At 42.6% G+C, this 19,187-nt stretch overlaps 1 protein-coding gene across 4 annotated transcripts in view; it reads left to right on the forward strand.

Moving 5' to 3' along the window:
- The first annotated feature begins 1,573 nt into the window (after positions 1 to 1,573).
- The window catches only part of APLP2 (amyloid beta precursor like protein 2), a 47,775-nt gene continuing 30,161 nt past the window's right edge, over positions 1,574 to 19,187 (forward strand). For all 4 annotated transcript variants that reach the window (XM_040085196.1, XM_040085197.1, XM_040085198.1 and 1 more), the window contains exon 1: positions 1,574 to 1,702. In XM_040085196.1, coding sequence (XP_039941130.1) covers positions 1,619 to 1,702 — 84 coding nt within the window. In that variant the 5' untranslated portion in view covers positions 1,574 to 1,618. The remainder of the gene's footprint in view (positions 1,703 to 19,187) is intronic.

The raw sequence follows: 19,187 nt of genomic DNA on the forward strand, positions 1-19,187 counted from the left end.
AAGTGACCAGTGGACCAGTCAGCAGTTTTAATTCAAACTGGGCTGCTCGTTGATCTGTCATACATATTCACCCCATCTGCAACATTTCAGCCATGTTCCTATTTCAGAAAATAGCACTTGTAAAAGCCCATAAAGAATATGGAAGTTTAGAATGGAAATTTTATTACTGTGACATTTTGTACTAAGATCTTTTTCCATCCCATTTAAACACTTATCTTCACACAAAATGAAAGCAAATATATGGAATCTATAGGATATTCTATCCTTGTCTAGTGGAAGGTATCCCTGCCCATGGCAGGGGCGTGGAACGAGATGAGCTTTTTCAACCCATGAAACTCCTTTTCTAACTTAATGCCAGTGGGTTCACTGCATGTCAGTGTGAAAAAAATCCAAGAAGTCTAAAGTATATTGGTATTTTTAAAGGTCTCATGTTCTTGAAACTAGCGGGATCTTTAGTGGTTGCATCTTCAAGGTGGGCATTTGTCATCCCTGAATTGACTGATGTACCATTTCCATTGGGAAAACCAAGGAAAGTACTAAAACGGGGCTAATAAATGCTCTACACAGATGTGGAAGGTGTGTGGTATCAGCAACTGCACTTGGTAGATCTGTTTTGATCCTGAAGGGTTTGCTTATTTTAAAATTCTAATTATTTTAAATATCTATTTATAAGTAACATGGTGAAATTAAAATACCCTCAATGCAAATTTGGCACAAAACCCTGGCTTTAAAGCCAGAAATTTGTCCTGAAATAGCAGCACCAGCAGTGGCAGAATATCTGCACTGGAAGGAACTGCTGCCATGCTCTAGTTGAAAAGGAACACAAACTGGGGGTGGTGATAGTGATGTGTCTGTTTCTTAAATTCATGTGTGTTGTTTAAAGTTTATGGAGAGCTGTGCTGTGTTTACAGAGCAGCATGTGTGGCAGCACATGTGATGCCTTCCAGGTAGTGCTTGGTGAGAACACCCAGTATTGGAAGCAGGATGAAGCCATTGATGATTATCATTATTATCAGTCAATAGCTGTATTTTAAAGGGGAAAAAAAAAAAGGAGAGGGAAAAAAGATACATGTGTTTAGTTTTATTACGAAACCCGGATGGCTGGGATCTTGCTGCTTGCACGCGGTTCAAGGGCTTTGAGAAATCAGGGATAGATTTTTTTTTTTTTTTTTTTTTTTTTTTTTTTGAGTGGGAAACATCACTGTTTTATTTTTAGATGAGGAAAACGTCTCATTAGGCTTTTAGTACCCCAGAGCGTTCCTTCTCTCCGCAGTGGTGGGGTGAAGCGTTTACGCCTACAGACGAAACAGGCCACAGCCTTCAGAAGCTTGCGACTGATTTCTGGGGCGGCCTGGGGTGACGGAGGTGCCAAGCCGTGACCACGCCCCAGCGCGGCCGTTCCCCCTCAGGGCTCCCATCGGCCTCGGCCGCCATTTCCCGCTGGGGGCGGCCCCACCCGCCATTCGACCCGTGCCATTGGCTGAGAGCGTACCGGGGGTGCGGCTCCGCTCCGCCTCTCGATTGGCCCGCGCCGCTGTCACTCTGGGTGGGGGCGTGGCCTGGCGAGGCGGGTCCCCGCGGGGGCGCTGCGCCCGCAGTTGCGCTCGGGCGGCGGCGGATGATGGTGGTGGCCATGGGCTCCGCGCTGCTGCTGCTCCTGGCGCTCCTCGGGCCCGCGGCCGCCCTCGCCGGATACATCGAGGTGTGTGAGGGGTGCGGAGGCGAGCGGGCGGGGCTTCCCCGGGGGTATTCGATGGGCAGGCGGGAGGTAAGCGGGCTTCGGAGTACCTTGTCTGGTGTGGAGGCGCCTGGAGATTGTCCAACCTCTCCGAGACCTTCCCGGGGTGGTGAGTTCGTGTTTTACCCGTATTTTCGGGAAAGCTGTATTCCTCAGGCTGATCATCTGGGCGGGAGATCCGTCTTACTGCGGTGCTTGGGGCTGGTTTTTTGGGGACGTGACCTCGGCATTCTTGGCACGGGAGCAGGAGCGGCCAGATTCAGATGGAGACTGAGGGCCATTAGAAGGCCATTGCCTAGGGAAAAACCTCGGTCAAACGAATTCGTTTGGTTGCTGATGGATCCAAAATAAATCTTTGGGTGGGAGCTGGTACCTCAGCTTTCGGGGAAGATGCTTCAGCCAAGTGTAAAGGCTACGCATTTCATATAGAAATTGCTTAGGTGCCGATAGAGGTCTGCGCGTGTGTGTATATACACGAGCACACATATGTGAGTATATATTAGTTTTGTGTGTACGAAGTACATACTGTATTTGCATATGTGAAAATGACTGGACAGAGGAAATTCCAGCTTTATCCTAAATCCAAAAGCTCGGTGTAATCTAGCTCTCCAAACAAGAAGATGAGTAGGAGAAAATCTTATGGGTTTAAAAACTTGACGCTATAACCTGTCTTGTTAGAGGGAAGGAGCAAAACAAGGAGCAAAGTATGTGCTGAGCTTCAGAAATGGCACGTAAACGGAGTTTAATAATCTACTCCTGAATGTTGTTTGGAAATGCAAAACAGCTGCATCCTTCTTGTGGAGGCTCTGGGTTGTTCAGGGCTGGATAAAGAGCAGGCTTGTGGCTGCTTGTAAATGGTTTGATTTGAGAGTTTACTGTAAATTTTAGCAAGCTTGGTTAAGCAAAACATCTACCGCAGTGTGATGCAAAAATCCAAAGCTCTTAGCTGGTGGTAATTCCTAACTGGAAGTAAACGTGGTTCTTGGATAATTTTAGTATATGTTGTGTGGAATTGGTCTAGTTCATGATTTCTGCTCGTTTGTTTGCTATTGAGGTATAGTATTCCACATACTTTGTACCAATCCTTTTGTCAAATTTCTGCAAATCAATGGAATATGGTTGATAACTATTTATGGAACAGCTCTTGCAGAGGTTACCTTGCAGAAAGGATGTGGAGCTGCTCTGAGGGCATGGAGCTAATGCCCAGATCAGGTTCCTTGGCATTGCCTTGGTGGCAGGGGACTGTCCTCGCTGCTGATGCTACATCCAGTCTCTTGCACCTGTTTGGCAACTACTCCAGCTGAAGGTCACTTCCTCTCTTACATCCGACACAGATTTAGCTGCTATGCACATCCCTTCTGGAATCTGCTGCTTACGGACACATGCCATGAAAAATCAGCTTGGAAAACAAATCTAGCTGTCGTTTTATTTCAAAGCCTGGTGTCTGTGTGATGAAACAGATCCCGGGTTTTGCCCGTCTCAGGGCTGGCCTAGAGAAAGAGCAGCTGTGTCACACCTTGACACTCCAGGAGGAGCCAGCAGCCCCAGAAGGGGTGTCACTGACCTTTTTGAGAAGGATTAAAACGTTCCTGTTATTCAATTTGCATCCTCTAAAGGCATGATAACCACCTTTGCTGGCATAAAATGTCAGCTGTGGCATTTTAATCTTTATATTTGCTGCATCTGCTCCCATTGTCTTGTCCGTGGGGGGGCTGCAGCTCTCAATTCTTTATTGCTGCCAGATTTGCTCAAGAACAGCTCTCAATGCAGAGCTTAGGAAGTAAATGGTTCTGTTCTGGGTTTTATAATGTGGTCATTACTGGATTTTATCAGATAATGTGATGAAAAATAACGCAAGCAATTGATTTTTTCAATAATCAAGATGTCATTTGAAAGTTATGGAAAATTTGTAACAATGTTTGCAATTATTACTTTAGCTGGATTGGCAGGGTCCCATTAGGTAGATTTTCTGTCTCTTGATTATTTTACCTCCCATTCCCTGTCCCTGGAATGCCCGGTAATCTTCTTATCAACTACAATCTGTTTTTCTTTCTGTTCTGCACAGAGCAAGGGGAGTGGCAGTTTATTTTTTTTCTCTTAAATTGTTGTATCTGAACTCTTGGCTAGGGCGTTCCCAAGGATTGGTGCTGGTGGCAGTTGGTCTCCCTTTCAGATCATAGTGTGGGGGATGGCTGATAACCTCTGACAGTCTCTCTCAAATGAGTATGAATAGAAGAGTTTAGAGAAATCATGGATCCCAGCAATTAATGTGTTTCTTTCCATAGCAGTATGTGTCTGAATTTTGCTTGTTTTGTTTGTGAAGTCCCCAAGAACCTCAAACAGGACACTGATGCCAACTGGGAAAAGAAAATAGATCCATGCTAATTTGATCTGTGTTCCAATGATAAACTGCTTCTGCTGTGCCCTCAAGGCCTTTGAAGGTGCAAAATTTCTTTTTTTTTTTTTATTACTTGACCTTTTTGTGTAATCAAATCTAAAGCAATGCAGACTTGATACGGTTTGTTTTTTTTTTTTTAATAAGGTTTGGTATTTTTCCAAAGCTCTCTTGGATGCTTTCATCTGTTACCTGCTTGCTTGAAATTAGCAGGATTTGGGGGAGGGGAGAAAAAAAAAAAGGGTGTGCTTTGCAGCAGAATTTCATGTTATTATTTTTGTCTTGTATTGCTTAAATTCTTCCTGACAAAAATATCAGCCTTGTACCATTTCTGCAGACCTTGGGGACTTCTAATTGCCTGCTGCATCGAACAAAGAACTCCACCTAGGGAAATTTCCACTTCGGTGTTCGAGTCATGAGCAGAAACAGCTCAGGAAAATTACAGTCTTGAGGCTGTGGCCTTTAGTTTGCTCTCAGTTCCTAAAACTTCGCTTCCTAGTGCTAGGAAATAGAGCTTCTTATGAAGGTGATTATATGCATTTCCTCTTTTAAGCTTCAATAAAAGCTTCTCTGAAGCAAAGATATGGAAATGAAGCAAATCTGATACTGCAGAGAGGCTCTGGATTTTCTGCTGCATTGTAGGATGGCACATGAAAGTAAGCACTCCTTTTTGGAGGATGTCTTCAGCTCTCCTTATTTCACCTGTGAAATAATTATCACCTCTATTAAATGTTATTTAGGCATTAATAGCTCTGTCGGGGTTTGAATGATTTTTTTTTGTTAATGTGTTTGTTGCATCACCTGCAATTTATTCAAAAGCCGTTCTGTAGGTGGGTTTAGCTGTATTTGAATTACACACTGCTGCTTCTCCAGCACCTGGGAGTACAGGAAAGGATTAGTGCAGTTCCCTGTGCTCTGCACCAGTTGTGCTTCTCTCTAGATGTGCCTTGTAAAACTTCTGCCATTGCTTTTCCCTGTGTGTGTGTCTTTTGGAGGCATATGGGCTCAATCTTGGAAGCGTAAGTCACTTTGCAGCATCTGTTTCTACACAGGTATTAACCAAAGCCTTGTTCCTCAGCTGAAAGTAGAAGAGAAATATGCCGTCCCCAACTATTTATTGTTAGAAGACAAAGCCTTTCCCTCTCTACACTTAGACATTTCACTCTCTGCTCCTTAACTCCTCAGGCTTTCGGAGTTGATGCAATCCCTCAGACTCTTGCCTTTGTGCTTCTTCTGTGCAGTAAAACTTGGTGTCATCCTTTTTAAGTTCAGGCAGTCAGCACCTCTGAAACATGGCGTTTAATTTAAGACGGTGTTTGCTGTTAATTGGAAGGCTTTGAATACTCAAAATGGCCTAGAAACCCTTCTGGTGAGGCTCCTAATTCAGAACTGTACTTGAATTTGCAAGATTACCCCTCTTTTTTTTTTTCCCTAAACTCTTTCTGCACGTTTCCCTAAACTCATTATGCACGTTCTGCTTTCTCTACTTGCAGTGAGCTTGTCGCAGTAAAATGGCATCTCCTACCAGAGGTTTTACTTGCTGGGTATCTTAAATGGAGTACTTAGAGCTCTGTGATTATGCATTAACTATATTAATTTTATAATTTGCTTTTGGATGTTTTCCTTTTCAGCTTTTTCCTTATAGGTGCCAGTAAGTCTCAGGTTAATAATTTCTCAGGGAGAATGGGTTGACAACATTGTGCAAACTTACAGTTTTTCCATATGTAGCTATGTGTGCTTACTAGTGTGACTTACAAAGCAGTAAGATGGAAGATGAGAGTAAATTGTCAGATTCTCTTTATTGTGAATTAATCAAAACTACTTTTTTTTTTCTGGTTTCAAAGGGCTGATGGCTCCACCTCAGATACACTAGGATAAAAGTAACTTTTGCCTGTTAATACTGTTACTTATATAGGGCAAGTGATAATTCAGGGTTGCTGCTGTAGGAGCCGCACTCTCACTCCTGAGGGGCAGTGCAGAGGGAAAAGTGCATTTTGGGAGACATAATTCGGCTGGGATTTTCTTTGGGAGTAATTTCTTAACATTAGATTTGACCTCTTTTAATTTATGAATTCCTGCAACTGTTAGCAGGGAGATGTATATACATGCACACACACATTTCACATGGAGAATCGAGCTTGTGAATGACACTTTTTTTTAAACTTATTCAGCAGTAGATTTACTACATTCACTTCCATCTGCCTTCTCAGTTAGAGTTAATATATGTTTGTGATTGAGTGTTCTCTAAGCTACACTACGTTATGTGAAAACATAGAAAACCCACGTATCAAAGAATACAGAAGTGAAATCAGCCTTTTAGCTTGGCTTTTAAATGTCCGTGTTGCTCTGAAGGATTGATGTTTTAAAAGCAAAATTTTGTCTTTATGTACATTTGTAGAAGTTTTAGGTTCCAATCTGAGATGAATGATCAAAACACCAGTGTTCTGCAAATGATGTTAAACTAATCTCTCTAGTAGCCAAACCCATCCTGCTTGGCTTTATGTAATCAGGTGTCCACCTGATCAAGAGAACATGTGGCTAAGCTGCTTACCAGCTCTTCATTTGGAGGTATTACAGGGATCTTTTGTATGCAGCCATTGGGGAAAAGGATGTACTCCTTATTCTTGAAGGATCAACCTGTATATGTACTAAATTGAGTTCTAACTCCTGGTTGTCATGTTCGCCTGTTGTGATAATGCTCTTGTGCAAATGAACATATTTCAGACCTTCATTTTGGTTTATATCTTCAGCAGCCTCCTAGTCACTCTTAACTAGTGTGCACAGTCAAATGCTACTGGTCTCTGTGGCATTTGGTGATTTATTTCACTTTCCATTTTTGCTGGTGACAATGGGAAGTCAAATCACGTGTTGGCACTCGGCTGGGAAACTCACTGCTTGGTGAGGCATGGTCCAGAAAGCCTTTGTTCTCTACTACAGCAGACCTGTAAATAGAGTACATACTTATGTACATATGTATGTATTCATCTCATTTGGAGAGCTCTCCTGGCAAGACTGGCCCACTGGTCTGTGAGGACTGGTGCAGCTGGGCTGTCCTGATGTTGGTGTGTTTACTGCAAGGATAGTGGCTTCACTTGAGCTGATTTTTTTCCTGATGATTTGTTTCTTACAATGAATGATTTGTTTCTTACAATGACTGTGTTGGGCTGTGCAGTAACATCTGTTAGCAGCGGTTTGAGGGAATTCTTAGTTCTCAACCTGCCGATCAGTGGCTGTGTACAGAGTTTAGTATCATCTTCTTTGCCAGTGCTTTCTTGGGGGATTCCTCCTCTGGACCTTCAAAAGTCTCACCAGTTATTTCTAGTGCCAGCATTTCCTGCACGGGTGAGCTATGGGATAGAATGCTTTGACTAGACAAGGCCTTCAGTTGATGAAGCAGGGTCTGAAGTTGTTATTCCATGCAGTGTGTGAGCTTCAGAGAAGCTTATGGAGGAGACAAGTCAATAATTGTTTGGCTTGGATGGCTTCAGTGTGCTTTGAGACTAACGGAAAATCATTATCAAATGATGACTTTGAGCTCAAGTTTTTCAAGCTACCAAGTATGAAGGGCATTAAGATTGCCAGCATAACTTAGATCCAGCCTGAAAAATCCCAACAAAACCCACAGAAGGTGGGAGCTGTGCCTTGGCTCCCACTTGTGCTGGCGAAGCTTCAGGGTGAGGCACTGAGTCATTGGTATGTTACAGCTGTTGGCAGTGTCACCAACCCGTGGTATTGTGCCGAGGTGTGGCAGATGATAAACATGCCTCAGCACTCAGATCCCAGGCTCTGGCTCCGTGACAGGGATGCATTTAGGTAATTTCATATAGTAAGCTTGTCTCTTAATAAAATTATAGCAGTGCAAAGTGTATTTTGATCCAGGTCAAGGACAGGGACAGGCAGACACTCACAGGCACACCAAGCTGGCTGGGGCTGTGCTTCACTTGACTCTTAACAGCAGGATGATACTCAGTAAGTTTTCCATTTAAGAGTAGCTAATTATCATCTCCTTATGGATGACTTAATGTTTAAATAAAAGCAGTGTTTAACCTTGAAAGTTCCTGTCCTCATTTAGGTCTCTTTTCCTCCAACAAACGTATTCTGGTTATGTTATATTTTCAGATGTCTGAGATGTTCTGAGGTGTGAGTCAGGGAGTTGGTTTCTTTCAATTCTTGCATTAGTGAGAATTTTATTTTTCTGTTAATGCTCTACTATAGCGGGGCTTGCATTTTCTCATGAAGATGTTGTGCTTGGGTTCTTTAACCCATCACCACAAACCTCTAAATGGAGCCAGTGAGGTGACCTCAAAAATCTTCAGCTGGCGATGATGTTGCAGAGATGAAACAGAGGTTTAGCAAACTACTTGGTATTTTCTGGGAGTTGCCTTATGCTAACTTCAGTACTGAGATGCTTAAATCAAAAGCCAAACATTTGCATTTTTAATCTTTGGGCTTTTTTTAAAGGCTCTTATGTCATTTTTAGCTCCAGTTCCCTGCCAAAAGCTTTGTTCCTTTTCTTTTGGATTTTGTGTTGATGAATCTCACTAGTTATGATGTCATTGCATAGTGTGAAATGACAACAACAAAAGGAAAAATCTTACCCATACCATCTGTTACATTAAATATTATGCAGACCTATTAGATTCCAAGTGGATTTGGATTGCATATTCACAACAGAAGCTGGTCTCTGCTTAGACGTATGGTACCCTCTAGCATAAAGCTTTTAATCACCAAATTCTCTACATGGTTTTGGTTTTGACATAACACATTGCCAGGTCTAAGTTTAGTTGTTTTTTTTAAATGAGTGTTTAATCTTCTGTCATTCATATCAGGCCTAGTAACTTGAAAAATGGTCCTAGAGGAGTCTGCGTGAATTTGGAGAATTCGTTAATACCAAGCATTGGTTGACTTCTTATACTGGTTGTTGTACAGTAATTGTGACCTAAAATAGAGAGGGGCAGATTTGCCTTAATTTCGTAAGTATTCTTCTCAAAAGATTAAATGCAAAATGTCGATTCAAACCCGTGGTGGTTGTTCCCAGAGAGTGTATTGGCATTTGAACGTGAGTCTTTCCCTGCATAATTTATCAAAGCCCTCACTGAAGAAACTGAATTTGATACGTGTCTTGTTTTACGCTGCAAGATCACAAACACATTTAGAAACCCTAAAGAAGAATGAAATGATGTCAGGATCCAAACAGAGCACAGAGCCTGCCTTAGCAGCCTCGGTCAAAGATGAATTCTCAAATGCAGGGTACAGTAGTTGCTTGTGCTGAAATGGACTGAAATGTGCTGCCTGCCAGGAAAAAAGGAGACTGAGAAATTGTTGAGGGTGCATGTTATCGTGGAAACCGGTTATTACTCTTGAATGGAGCAGGATGCTCCCAGCTCCCATTTGGACGTGGGATAAGATGTAAGTGCCTCTAAGTAGTTTGAGTTGCAGGGTTTCAATAACCACTTAATTTCCAGAGGCTTTAAGTAGAACCTCAGTGTTGGAAATGTGAGGTGGTGGAAAAGGTTTTCCCTTGGTCACCAGCCAAAAAAATTGAGATTTTGCATCTGCAGTGTATTAATGTATTAGACTTCAGCCTTTGGGCATGGATGGACATGATGCTGTGGCTTACCTGGGCAAGAGCCAGATCCCAGGAGGGGATTCTTGGGGGGGTCACAGAATGAAGCTGTGGTGCTCCTGTGGGTGTGTGAAGCTTGGGCTTGAGACAGAGCATTGTGTCGCTGTAAGTGACACTCACTGGGGAAACAAGGGAGGAAAAAAAAAGTATGTTCCTGCGCCTGTCACTCCTGATAAATGCTATCTTGTTCAAATTGCATCAATACTCATCCTGCAACAAAGCCAGTCAGTATGTGGATGTCCTGTTTAGGGCACAGCCGTGTTCTCGGAAACAATTTCCCAATAGCTGAGGCAGAGATGAATGACGTGCCAGAGCAAAGGCTGGATTTGGTGGAAGGGTTTGCACTGCTGTCCCTTGTCCACAGCTGGCTTTGTGGGTTGGATCACAGCTTGTAACCTGTTCCGTTCCTCTCCTTCTGCATATGTGCTTATGCACTTTTTGTCTTTTTTTCATGGTATGCGCATTTGAGTTTGTGAATAACTTGCACTAATCATAAGGGCAAAAATCTATTACCTGTGTTTGAATCCATAGTGCTGTGTTTTATGCATAATGTCTTTAATTAACCCTTGTTTTTAAATCCTTGTATCATGCTGCAGAGTATATCTTTGTTTCTCAGGTTAAGAGACAAAGAAATAACATAAACTAGCTGATCTCTCCCTGCACAACAGGTGCATCCTGGTTGCCAGGAAGAGGAACTAGGAGAGCTGGATTCCTCACATAGTAAAGCTTTTAAATGGCAGGAAATCTTCTTTCAAATTAGCTTATATGTTAAATCCACAGTGTAGAAAAAAGGCATTTTGAAGTTGAGGCTGAAATTCCTGGGTTTGGAGGGATTTGCAGCTTGCTTCATGTGGGAATTATCGTAATGAGGAGAAAACTTTTCAAAGTATAACTGTATGGGAGGCTTTCCACAGAGCATCTACAGAATGTTAATTCCCTCTTTCACTGCAGGGCTCTGAGTAGAATGCAGCATTGTAGTCCTCTTGTAATAGATGCTGATGGATTTCAGGAGTGGTGCTGTTGCGAAATGGCCACTGTCATACTTTTACTGGTGTGTGTACAAACTGCTAAACTGGGTGCTCCAAGGAAGAATATTATGGAGATACCCAAGAAAATTTTGGGCTGCAAGCTTCGTGTGCTGTAGCAGAGACATGAGGAGCACTGCTTTCCAAGACCCTAAATGGCCTTTTGCTCCAGGCAAAAGCAAAGATGACTTGACTTTATTTGCTTTGCTGTTCTTGGTTTCAGTTTGGCTTTTTGAGCTTTATGCCACTGTCTTTAAAGATTTTTGCAAAAATTTGAATCATTATTCCTCACTATTTAAGTGGCTGATAGCTTTACTCATAATTTTCAGTTATTTTATTTATTAGGCTGTGATTTTTACGTTTCTTTTGATCTTATAACTGAGGTCATAACAAACATTTAGCCACAGCCGGCAGCAGCATTAGCTAAGATGGGTTTTATGTGCTAAACTTTCAGCGGCCCTTCCCCTCGTGTTGACTTGGAGATGCATTGCCACTCAGAGTCCTTTATCTTTTTCTTAAAAGGATGCTGCTGACCTGCCCTAAGCTGTTTCTCAGGCCGTAAAAGAGGGCTGAATTTACTGTTCATTACAGCAAGCTTTAGATACACCAGATCAAGCGAAGCAGAGATTTCTTTTTGGTTTGTGGTATTTGCCTTGGAATGACTGCTGTGCTTTGGAGTGGATCTTGATAGATCTCTGAGCAGCATCCATCTCACAGTCTTTATTTACAGCATGTCCAGGATGATGCTCTTCACTGATGAAGAGGATTAAAATAGTCATTAAGCTGCCAAATATACCAAATGTCCTGTAAAGTACAAAATATAGACTGAACGTGCTGGAGTGATACAATCTGCTGGAATGCATCAGTATGGGAACATCTTTAACTTGAGCTATATTTGAAATGCTCAGTATCACTGAAAGTTGAAACCAGGAGTTAGTTTGCATATGGCCTGGTGCTGTCTGTAAGACACACTTTCTTGCTTTCATTTTTCTCTGCTGTGTTTGAGTGGATATTTGGTTGCGTCTGCCCCACCTTGACTCCTGAGTGCCACTTAAAATGGTGTGCTTGGCGCTATTTGTTAAGATGCTTCCTGCAGTGAGTTAACTTTGGGAACAACCCAAAGCAAAGGACTGTTCTTATTTATTCCCACCTCTCCGGGTTAGCATGCACATCCCTTAATTGACAGGTATAAGTATGAAAATAGGGACAGCCTCTAACGCAATGGTGTGGCTGTGACTGAATAGTTGTTCCATTTGCCTTTGTTGTCCAGGCTGTAGAGTTGCCACGCAGCCTTGACACCCACAAATCCATTTTATGTTGGCGACCAAACCTGTTTTCCTCCTCCAACGGTGGAGGATGAGAGACAATGAGATACAAAAGTTCTCAGTCATATTCTCAGAATGTTCCCAGCTGCATAACACAAATTGGTGTAGTACTGGTCGCACTGCAGTCCAGGCGGGCTGGGAATTGTGCAAGGAGAGGCAGCCTTTGGGATAATTAAAGCATGGTCTGGTAAGGAACTCATTTGTGCTCTCAATTAGTTTTTTGGTAAGATGTCCAAAGTAAAAATATTAGAATGAGGTATGCTTCAAGCTGTCTCATGCTGTTGCATCATCAGGCTGTAATTTTAGCATAGCTTTCTGGTGTGCTGCTCTCTTATGATTTGAGACATCTGAATAGATTCTGTGGGGCTAATCTAGATCGGGGATTTGCCAGATTCTGGCAGAGTTAATATTTGCAGCTGGAGTGCGTGCATAGCAGGGTTTCTGAATTAAAAAAACACTTTAGTGGGCCATGTCTGAAGTCAACCAGTGAAACATGAAATCACCACTCCCCAGGGTTAGAACTTTATGCAACATTTTTGTCCTTTGACTTTGAGAAAGCACTATTGAAATGACTCAGCCCCATGGCTAGGAAAATGGTGAGTGGCCAATTGCATCAATAGGCAGATCAATCTACCCTCCAACCACTGTCCTAGTGATTGGATTTGCATGTTAAGTCAGCATTTCCATTGCTGTCCTTGTCTGCTTGTGGGGTCAAGGAAAGCAAAACTTGTTTGGAAGGCTGACCGTTTATTTGTTTTTCGTTCAAGTGTGTCTCCCAAGAGCAACTGAGCAGGCAAAAGAAAAGCATCTCTAAGTAAAAGTCAATAGTCAATTATTTCCCTGTCTGATAGCCTTTTCTAAGCAGGAAAATAAAGAATTGTTTGGAATGCTTGTGTTCAAAATAACATATCTTGACAGTTTTCTTTACAGTTCTTCCAGCTGGTCTTTATACCAAAAAAAACCCCCACCACAAGCTGCTATGATGGACAGCCCCAGCAAAGGGTTTAAAAAACAAATTAAAAGCACTAGTACATTCAGGGACCTTGAAGAGGAGTATCAGTTGAAGTGATGGAATGGATGGTGGATAGGGCCTCTTTAAGGCTGAAGAAGATTGTCTAAAACTGTTCTGCCTGCTCTTTTTTGAAGAGCGATTTCCCTTGCTGGTGCAGAACAGGCAGTTTTTGCTTCCACCTTTGGAATAAAGCTTTCAGCACCTGATGGTTTTGTGCTTCAAAGCCCTCGGTTAAGTATCAAATTACTTGAAACTCATCAAGGACCCGAGCATCAGATGGGTGCAGCTGCAGCATGTAATTTCTTCCACTAATCTTATGGTCAGTTGTATTTCAGCTGAGCAGATAGTTCTCTCCCCTACCTTGAAATTTTTCAGAAAGTGCATAAAGAAACATTAAGGAAATAATCGTCACTGTACACAGGGTTCGTTCTTCCCACTGAAACCTGGGAGAGACTATTACAAAGTTAAATCTCATTTTATCAAAGATAAAAATCACTTCTCCCAACAATAAAATTTTGTTTTATTTCCATGCTGTGCTACACAATCTGATACAGCTCAGTAGAGTGAAGAGCTATAAAATGCAGCATAAGAAATTCAGGTGTTCAACATGCAAAGCCATTAAATATTCTGCAGTGATAGCCCTGAAATATCAGAGGTTCTAGGCTTGCTTCTGTGGAGCTAGTTTTACTTTCTGGATCCGCCAAGTCAGTAATGGGCATCTCATCCCAGCCAGCTTGAGTGCTATAAATTACCACTTAATATTCTAATAGCATTAGGCAGCTGCTCTAAGTAGAGCTCTGCTGCTTCCTGTGAAGGAACTGGTTAATAACGTCCATTAGGGCTTGTGTGCAAACCTAGCAGGTCAGGTGATGCTGTGACTGTTAAATCCCAGCTGGTGAATTAATGCTTCAGAAATAAAATGTTGCTAAATTACTAAGGATTGCTTTTAAAGAGTAGAGAAAAGTTAAGCCATTGCTGAGGTCCTTTCACTTTCTGTGATCCTGCTGCTGACAAATTTTGGGAGTACTTAAAAAGGCTTTTTGTCATTTGACTTCTCATGTGTCGGACTGTTCAGTCCAGGTGTTGCTCTGAGCCTTCTTCCTGCACTCCAGCCTCTTCCATACTTAACCGGGGCAATGCTTGGAATTCTTCATTCTGCCCTTGCTTGAGGGTTTGCCTCCTTCACGTTCAGTTTGCTGGCGGTAATGGAAGTCAGCTAGCAGCCTTTCACCACTTCTCTTGCTAGGATCAGAAATAGCTGCAATCAAGATTGTTTTGGTGACAATTTGAGGTGGTTTTGCTAAGTTAATTCTCTTGCCTTTTTTTTTTTTTTTTTTTTTTTTTTTTTTTGTTAGTGGTAGGAACTTTTCCTAATGAGCAGCTAATTGTAAACTAAACTTTCTTGGCACAGTGTTTGCATTGAAGTTTTCTTTAAGGAAAAAGATGTTGTTTACTGGAGCTGAACAAACTTAGTGTCAGTATAGGAATCTCTTTAAAGCACTGATTTCTCCATGCCTAGGCATTAAAGGTTCTTAAAAGATTTTGGTTTTTATGTGAGCAGTCATGTAAGCTGCTGCCTGAAAGATGTTCCATAACAACTCTAAATAAATAATAGGAGGAGGTGTATGGGAAGATGGTTTTTGTTTAAAATCCTAATTTCCCACTATTTTTAAATAGCCATCGTTGCTACATTTTTCTTCAGTAACAGGTACTAACTGCTGACGTTTGAATTACAAAAGTATCAGTATTTATGCTGAGAGCAACAAGGCTGTTGCGTAATTTTTTTGGTAACTTGTTAATTTTGGTCTGGATCAGCATAAGCTTGGTAGAGCTCAGGGAGCAGCAGCAAGGACAAAAGCAGCCCTGTATTTTAGCTGTGGTTTCCAGTTTTCAAAAGGTGGTCATTAGCATGGTTTGGAAAACCAAGACTTAAAAACCTCATAGTTTCCTCTGTAAATTTGAAGTTCATCAGAATTGATTGGAGGACAGAATTATCAATTAATTGGGTTGACTTTTGGGGTTTTTTTTACAGAATATTGTGAATATAGAGGTGGAAAGCAATAGGCATGACCTGCAGAGCCCCAGCGTGGTCAGAGCAGGACCTGTTGAATCAGTCCTGTGTGCTGTGGGGAAGTTGCTGTGTAGCCTAATTGCAGGGCTTGAAAATCCCAAGTATTTTATCGTATTCAAAAACAAATGCAGTCTGTGCACATAAGTAATCAATCTGTGATGCTGAAAAACATCTATAAGGGATGGATCCTTGAACAAACTCAGGCGGCATCACAGACCTAATTCCTGTTTGTTATCCTTCTTTTATCTTGCGGGTTTTTTTCCCCCAGGAATTTTTCCTTGCCACTTCAAATTCTCTGTTAAAATACACCCTTCGGTTTCCCGCTTGCTTTTTAAAATCATTGTGTTTTAGATAAAAACGCAATCTGTGCAGCCTTTCTATCTGGAGTCAGCGGAGTGGGCGGTGGATGGAGTGAGGAACCGCAGGTTCCTGCAGTGGCTCTTTTGCACAACTCGCAGTGAGCTGCACAAGTTCTGTAAAACAAATGTTCATGCTGTTTTGAGGGAAGAATTTTGTTTTGTTCCCTCTTGGAATGCTAAATCACTTTAAATCAGTAGTGAGGGGTTTATTTTTCTGTCTGCCTGATGGTAATGAATTACTCTGTCCCCTTTCTGCCAGCTTTGGCCACTAGGGAAGTTGGTGGAGAACTCGTGTGGATGTGTGGCTTGTGATGAATTTTAGTCCAGGAGTTACTTTTGCTTTGAATAAATTGCTTTGAAGTAATGAAAGGTTTTCTGAATGTACTTTCCTGTGTATTATGGAATCTGTATCCTGGCAATTATAGTGATTATATTCCCTAACTCCTGTGTAGCTAAAGTGCCTTAAGATGGCACAAAGTCTCCTATCAAACCATGGAGAAGTTATTTACAAGGTTGCATCTCTCAGTACTCCTCCACATGTGCTGCTCTCAGTGGTGCCTTTGTGGTATCAGCAGTGATGGTTCATATTAGCTCAGAAATTAAATATCTGAAAGTTAAACTTTGCAAACACTGTTAAGCCATAGCTGCTGTCCTTAGGCTTCAGTTTGGATCTCCCTTCTGGTAGTCCAGGGGGGCAAAATTGCGCCATGGCCACTTTTTTGGTAGAATAGTAGTGAATGTGAAAACATTTAACTTGCACTCAAGTTTTTACTTGCTGACTGGCTAACAGGATGTCTTGGGTCTCTATGCCTCAGACGCCCAAATAATTAATTTGGGAAAGCAGTAATTAGTCGGACCATGCAAGACAGAGTGATCACACAGATTGTAGCGAGGTGTCCTGGTTTAGGGACAACTTTGGGAGAAAACCCCTGAATGGGATCCCTCTGGGAAGCAAACCCAAGTGGCCCCTCCCTCCAGCCGGTCCAGTAAAAAAAACACCTCTTTGGAGAAAAGTGGAAAAAACTATTTTACTTAAAAAACAAAGGGCATACCAGTATAAAGAATGAATAATATGAAACAATAAAACCTCTCGTTCTGGAGTGAGATGGCAAATTGAGAAAGTTCTTGCCGTGGGTGGAGCTCGGCTCTCTCTCAGTCTCTCATCAGTCCCAGTCCCTCTGGCGCTGCTGGAAAATGCCGAGGTCCAAGCCCTGGTGGGCAGCAGGTGCAGCCCCCAGTGCTCCCCTGGGTTTTTTCAGTCCAGAGCAGGTTTACACAGTTCCAAGAGAAAGGAAAAAACCAGTCCAAGGTACTTCTCTGCCCTAGCTAGCTGAAACTAACTAAAAGCAAAAAGATCTCTGTCCTGCAGTCTCTCCAAGCCTTTGCCGAACACCGGCTCTGGAGAGGAATGTGTAGGAGTCAGGCAGTTTTCAGAAAACACACACCACGCTTCTCCTTGCTCTTAGAACCAGTCTTAGAGGCACAGAACTCAATAAACAGCAAAACCAGAACAGATGACTGGGGAAACAAGCATCATAAAGTCACCCTAGGACACGAGCATTAAACTGAGCTGGGCCTGCTGCTGGGTGACCTTAGGCAAGTCACTTGACTTTGTGCCTCAGTGTAGGCAGTGATAAATAGGGCTGGCTCCCTGTGCTGGGATAGGATTTACTGTGGCGCCGTAAAAAGGGAACTCTAAAAAGCGCCATGGCAGTGTTCTGTGGAAGGGGAAGGAAGTGGCCATGAGCGTCTCTCTGACACAGCTTGGAAATTGTTCCTGACGTCCTTGTGACACGTGGAAGGCAGCCTGGGTAATTAAACCTGTTTGGACTTAACCTGTGTGCTGTGTGAGGATTATCAGTGTTCGTGCTTTCCTCTTCTCTTGCCTTTATTTTTAAGATGGCTTTGTGTTAAACTGTTCCAGTCCCAGCCATTACACCCAAGCTGTACTTCTGAAAACGTGAGGCCCTGAAATTAATCTTCTTCAAAGGACACGGTTCTGGGTACAGTAACATTTGTTCAGGGAATGTTCCAGTGGAGCTGTTATGAACTTTGACTCTCCAGGGATAGAAAAGAGGATGCCAAAGGCAGCCATATTACACAAGCAACTTCAGGAAGCGGAGGCAGTGCTGAGTCGTGGCTTTCTTGGATTTGATCACCTCTCCCCGAGCCTGGCTGTGCACCAGCACTGCCTGCAGTCAGGCACCCCCTCTGGAAATGCAGCATTTCCCAGTGCAGATGTATCACATTTGCAGATTAAGGGCCTGTTGACTCATGTACACCCTTATGGAGCATGATAAACTAGAGGGGGAGGGGGAAATAATCTGATACCTCCTAAGTACAAATTCCAAGGGCGAAATGGCTGCCCACGAGTTGCAGGTACTTGCGGATCTCCCCGTTTCATTGTAGAAAGGCAGTGGAATGTGCAAAGCAGTAAGGAATGCTTCAGGCTGCAGCATGTCTTTGTAATTCTACAGTTGCTGTCGACTGTATGGAAGTACATGGAGTATTGTCACTGAACTTCCGAGTGTGTGTCGGCCATAAACACAGGCATCTAAATATAAACTGCGCCCCAGCTACCTCTGCAGCTCCTGCCTTAGCTCCCGGTTCTCTGCTGGTGCAGACTGCTCCACCACAAAAGTCAATAAAGGACAAGCAGATGAGAACTCCACCCCTTCCAGCAAGTTAAAGCAAGCCAAAGACTACTTTAGTGAGATTTCTGCCATTTAAATTCAAAAGCAAATACAGGCTGGTATTATCAGCTCACACCAGATCTGCCTGCAGACAGTAATTCTTCCTGTCTTGGACCCCTGCCCATGTGCATTATTGTAATTATCAGCAATTTAAAAAAAAATAAAGCAATAAAGCTAGGATGAGCTGCTAGTCTGTAGATTTACTGCCTGCTGTGTCAGGCATTCATTAGCCTTCCTGGGTTCAAGCCACCTATCTGCTGAATAAAAGCAGGAAGAGGAGCTAAGGAAAACAAAGCATGAGACACCATTGGAGCATGAATTGAGAGCTCTGCTTGCATTTACAAGTTATAAATCCAAAACCAGCAGAATTTTAAGTATTCTGTCCAGTGTGTAAAGTCCTTCTGCTGACTTCCCTCACTTTTTAGTTGAAGTGTTGGTTTCCTGAATACAGACTTACCATTAATTCCCAGGTGAGATTCATGGCAATGATGTTAGATTCAAGGGCCTTGTGGCACATTGTGGTCCAGGAGGGCTGAGCTTTACAATACCAGCCCAGCTGATTTCCTTCCAATAGCTTCAGTTTGTGACTGCAGCTCTTCTTAATTTCCGTTTTGCCAAGGACTGGCTTCTCCTTGTGGAAGGCAAAAGGCCCAAGGACATCAGCTGGAGGCAACAGTAATATGGGGGGTGTGGTTGAAGAGGTTTAGTTCCTCCACAAACATTTGCACCAAATTTTCAACCGAGAAAGGGCAAAACGTTAGAATCCTCATACATTCAAAAGCAGCAGCCATGGTGGATTGTGTTCACAGGAAGGCTGGTAAGGAAACAGGGCTCATTTTTATGTCAAAGGAACTGTTAGAATTCCTCAGTGGTCTTGAAAGCATTCAATTTATAGCCTCAGTTATGTGTGGGTGTTGCACTGACAAATTTGCGGAGTTGCTCA

This window comes from Hirundo rustica, chromosome 23, assembly GCF_015227805.2.
Source record: "Hirundo rustica isolate bHirRus1 chromosome 23, bHirRus1.pri.v3, whole genome shotgun sequence".
Taxonomy (NCBI): Eukaryota; Metazoa; Chordata; class Aves; order Passeriformes; family Hirundinidae; genus Hirundo; species Hirundo rustica.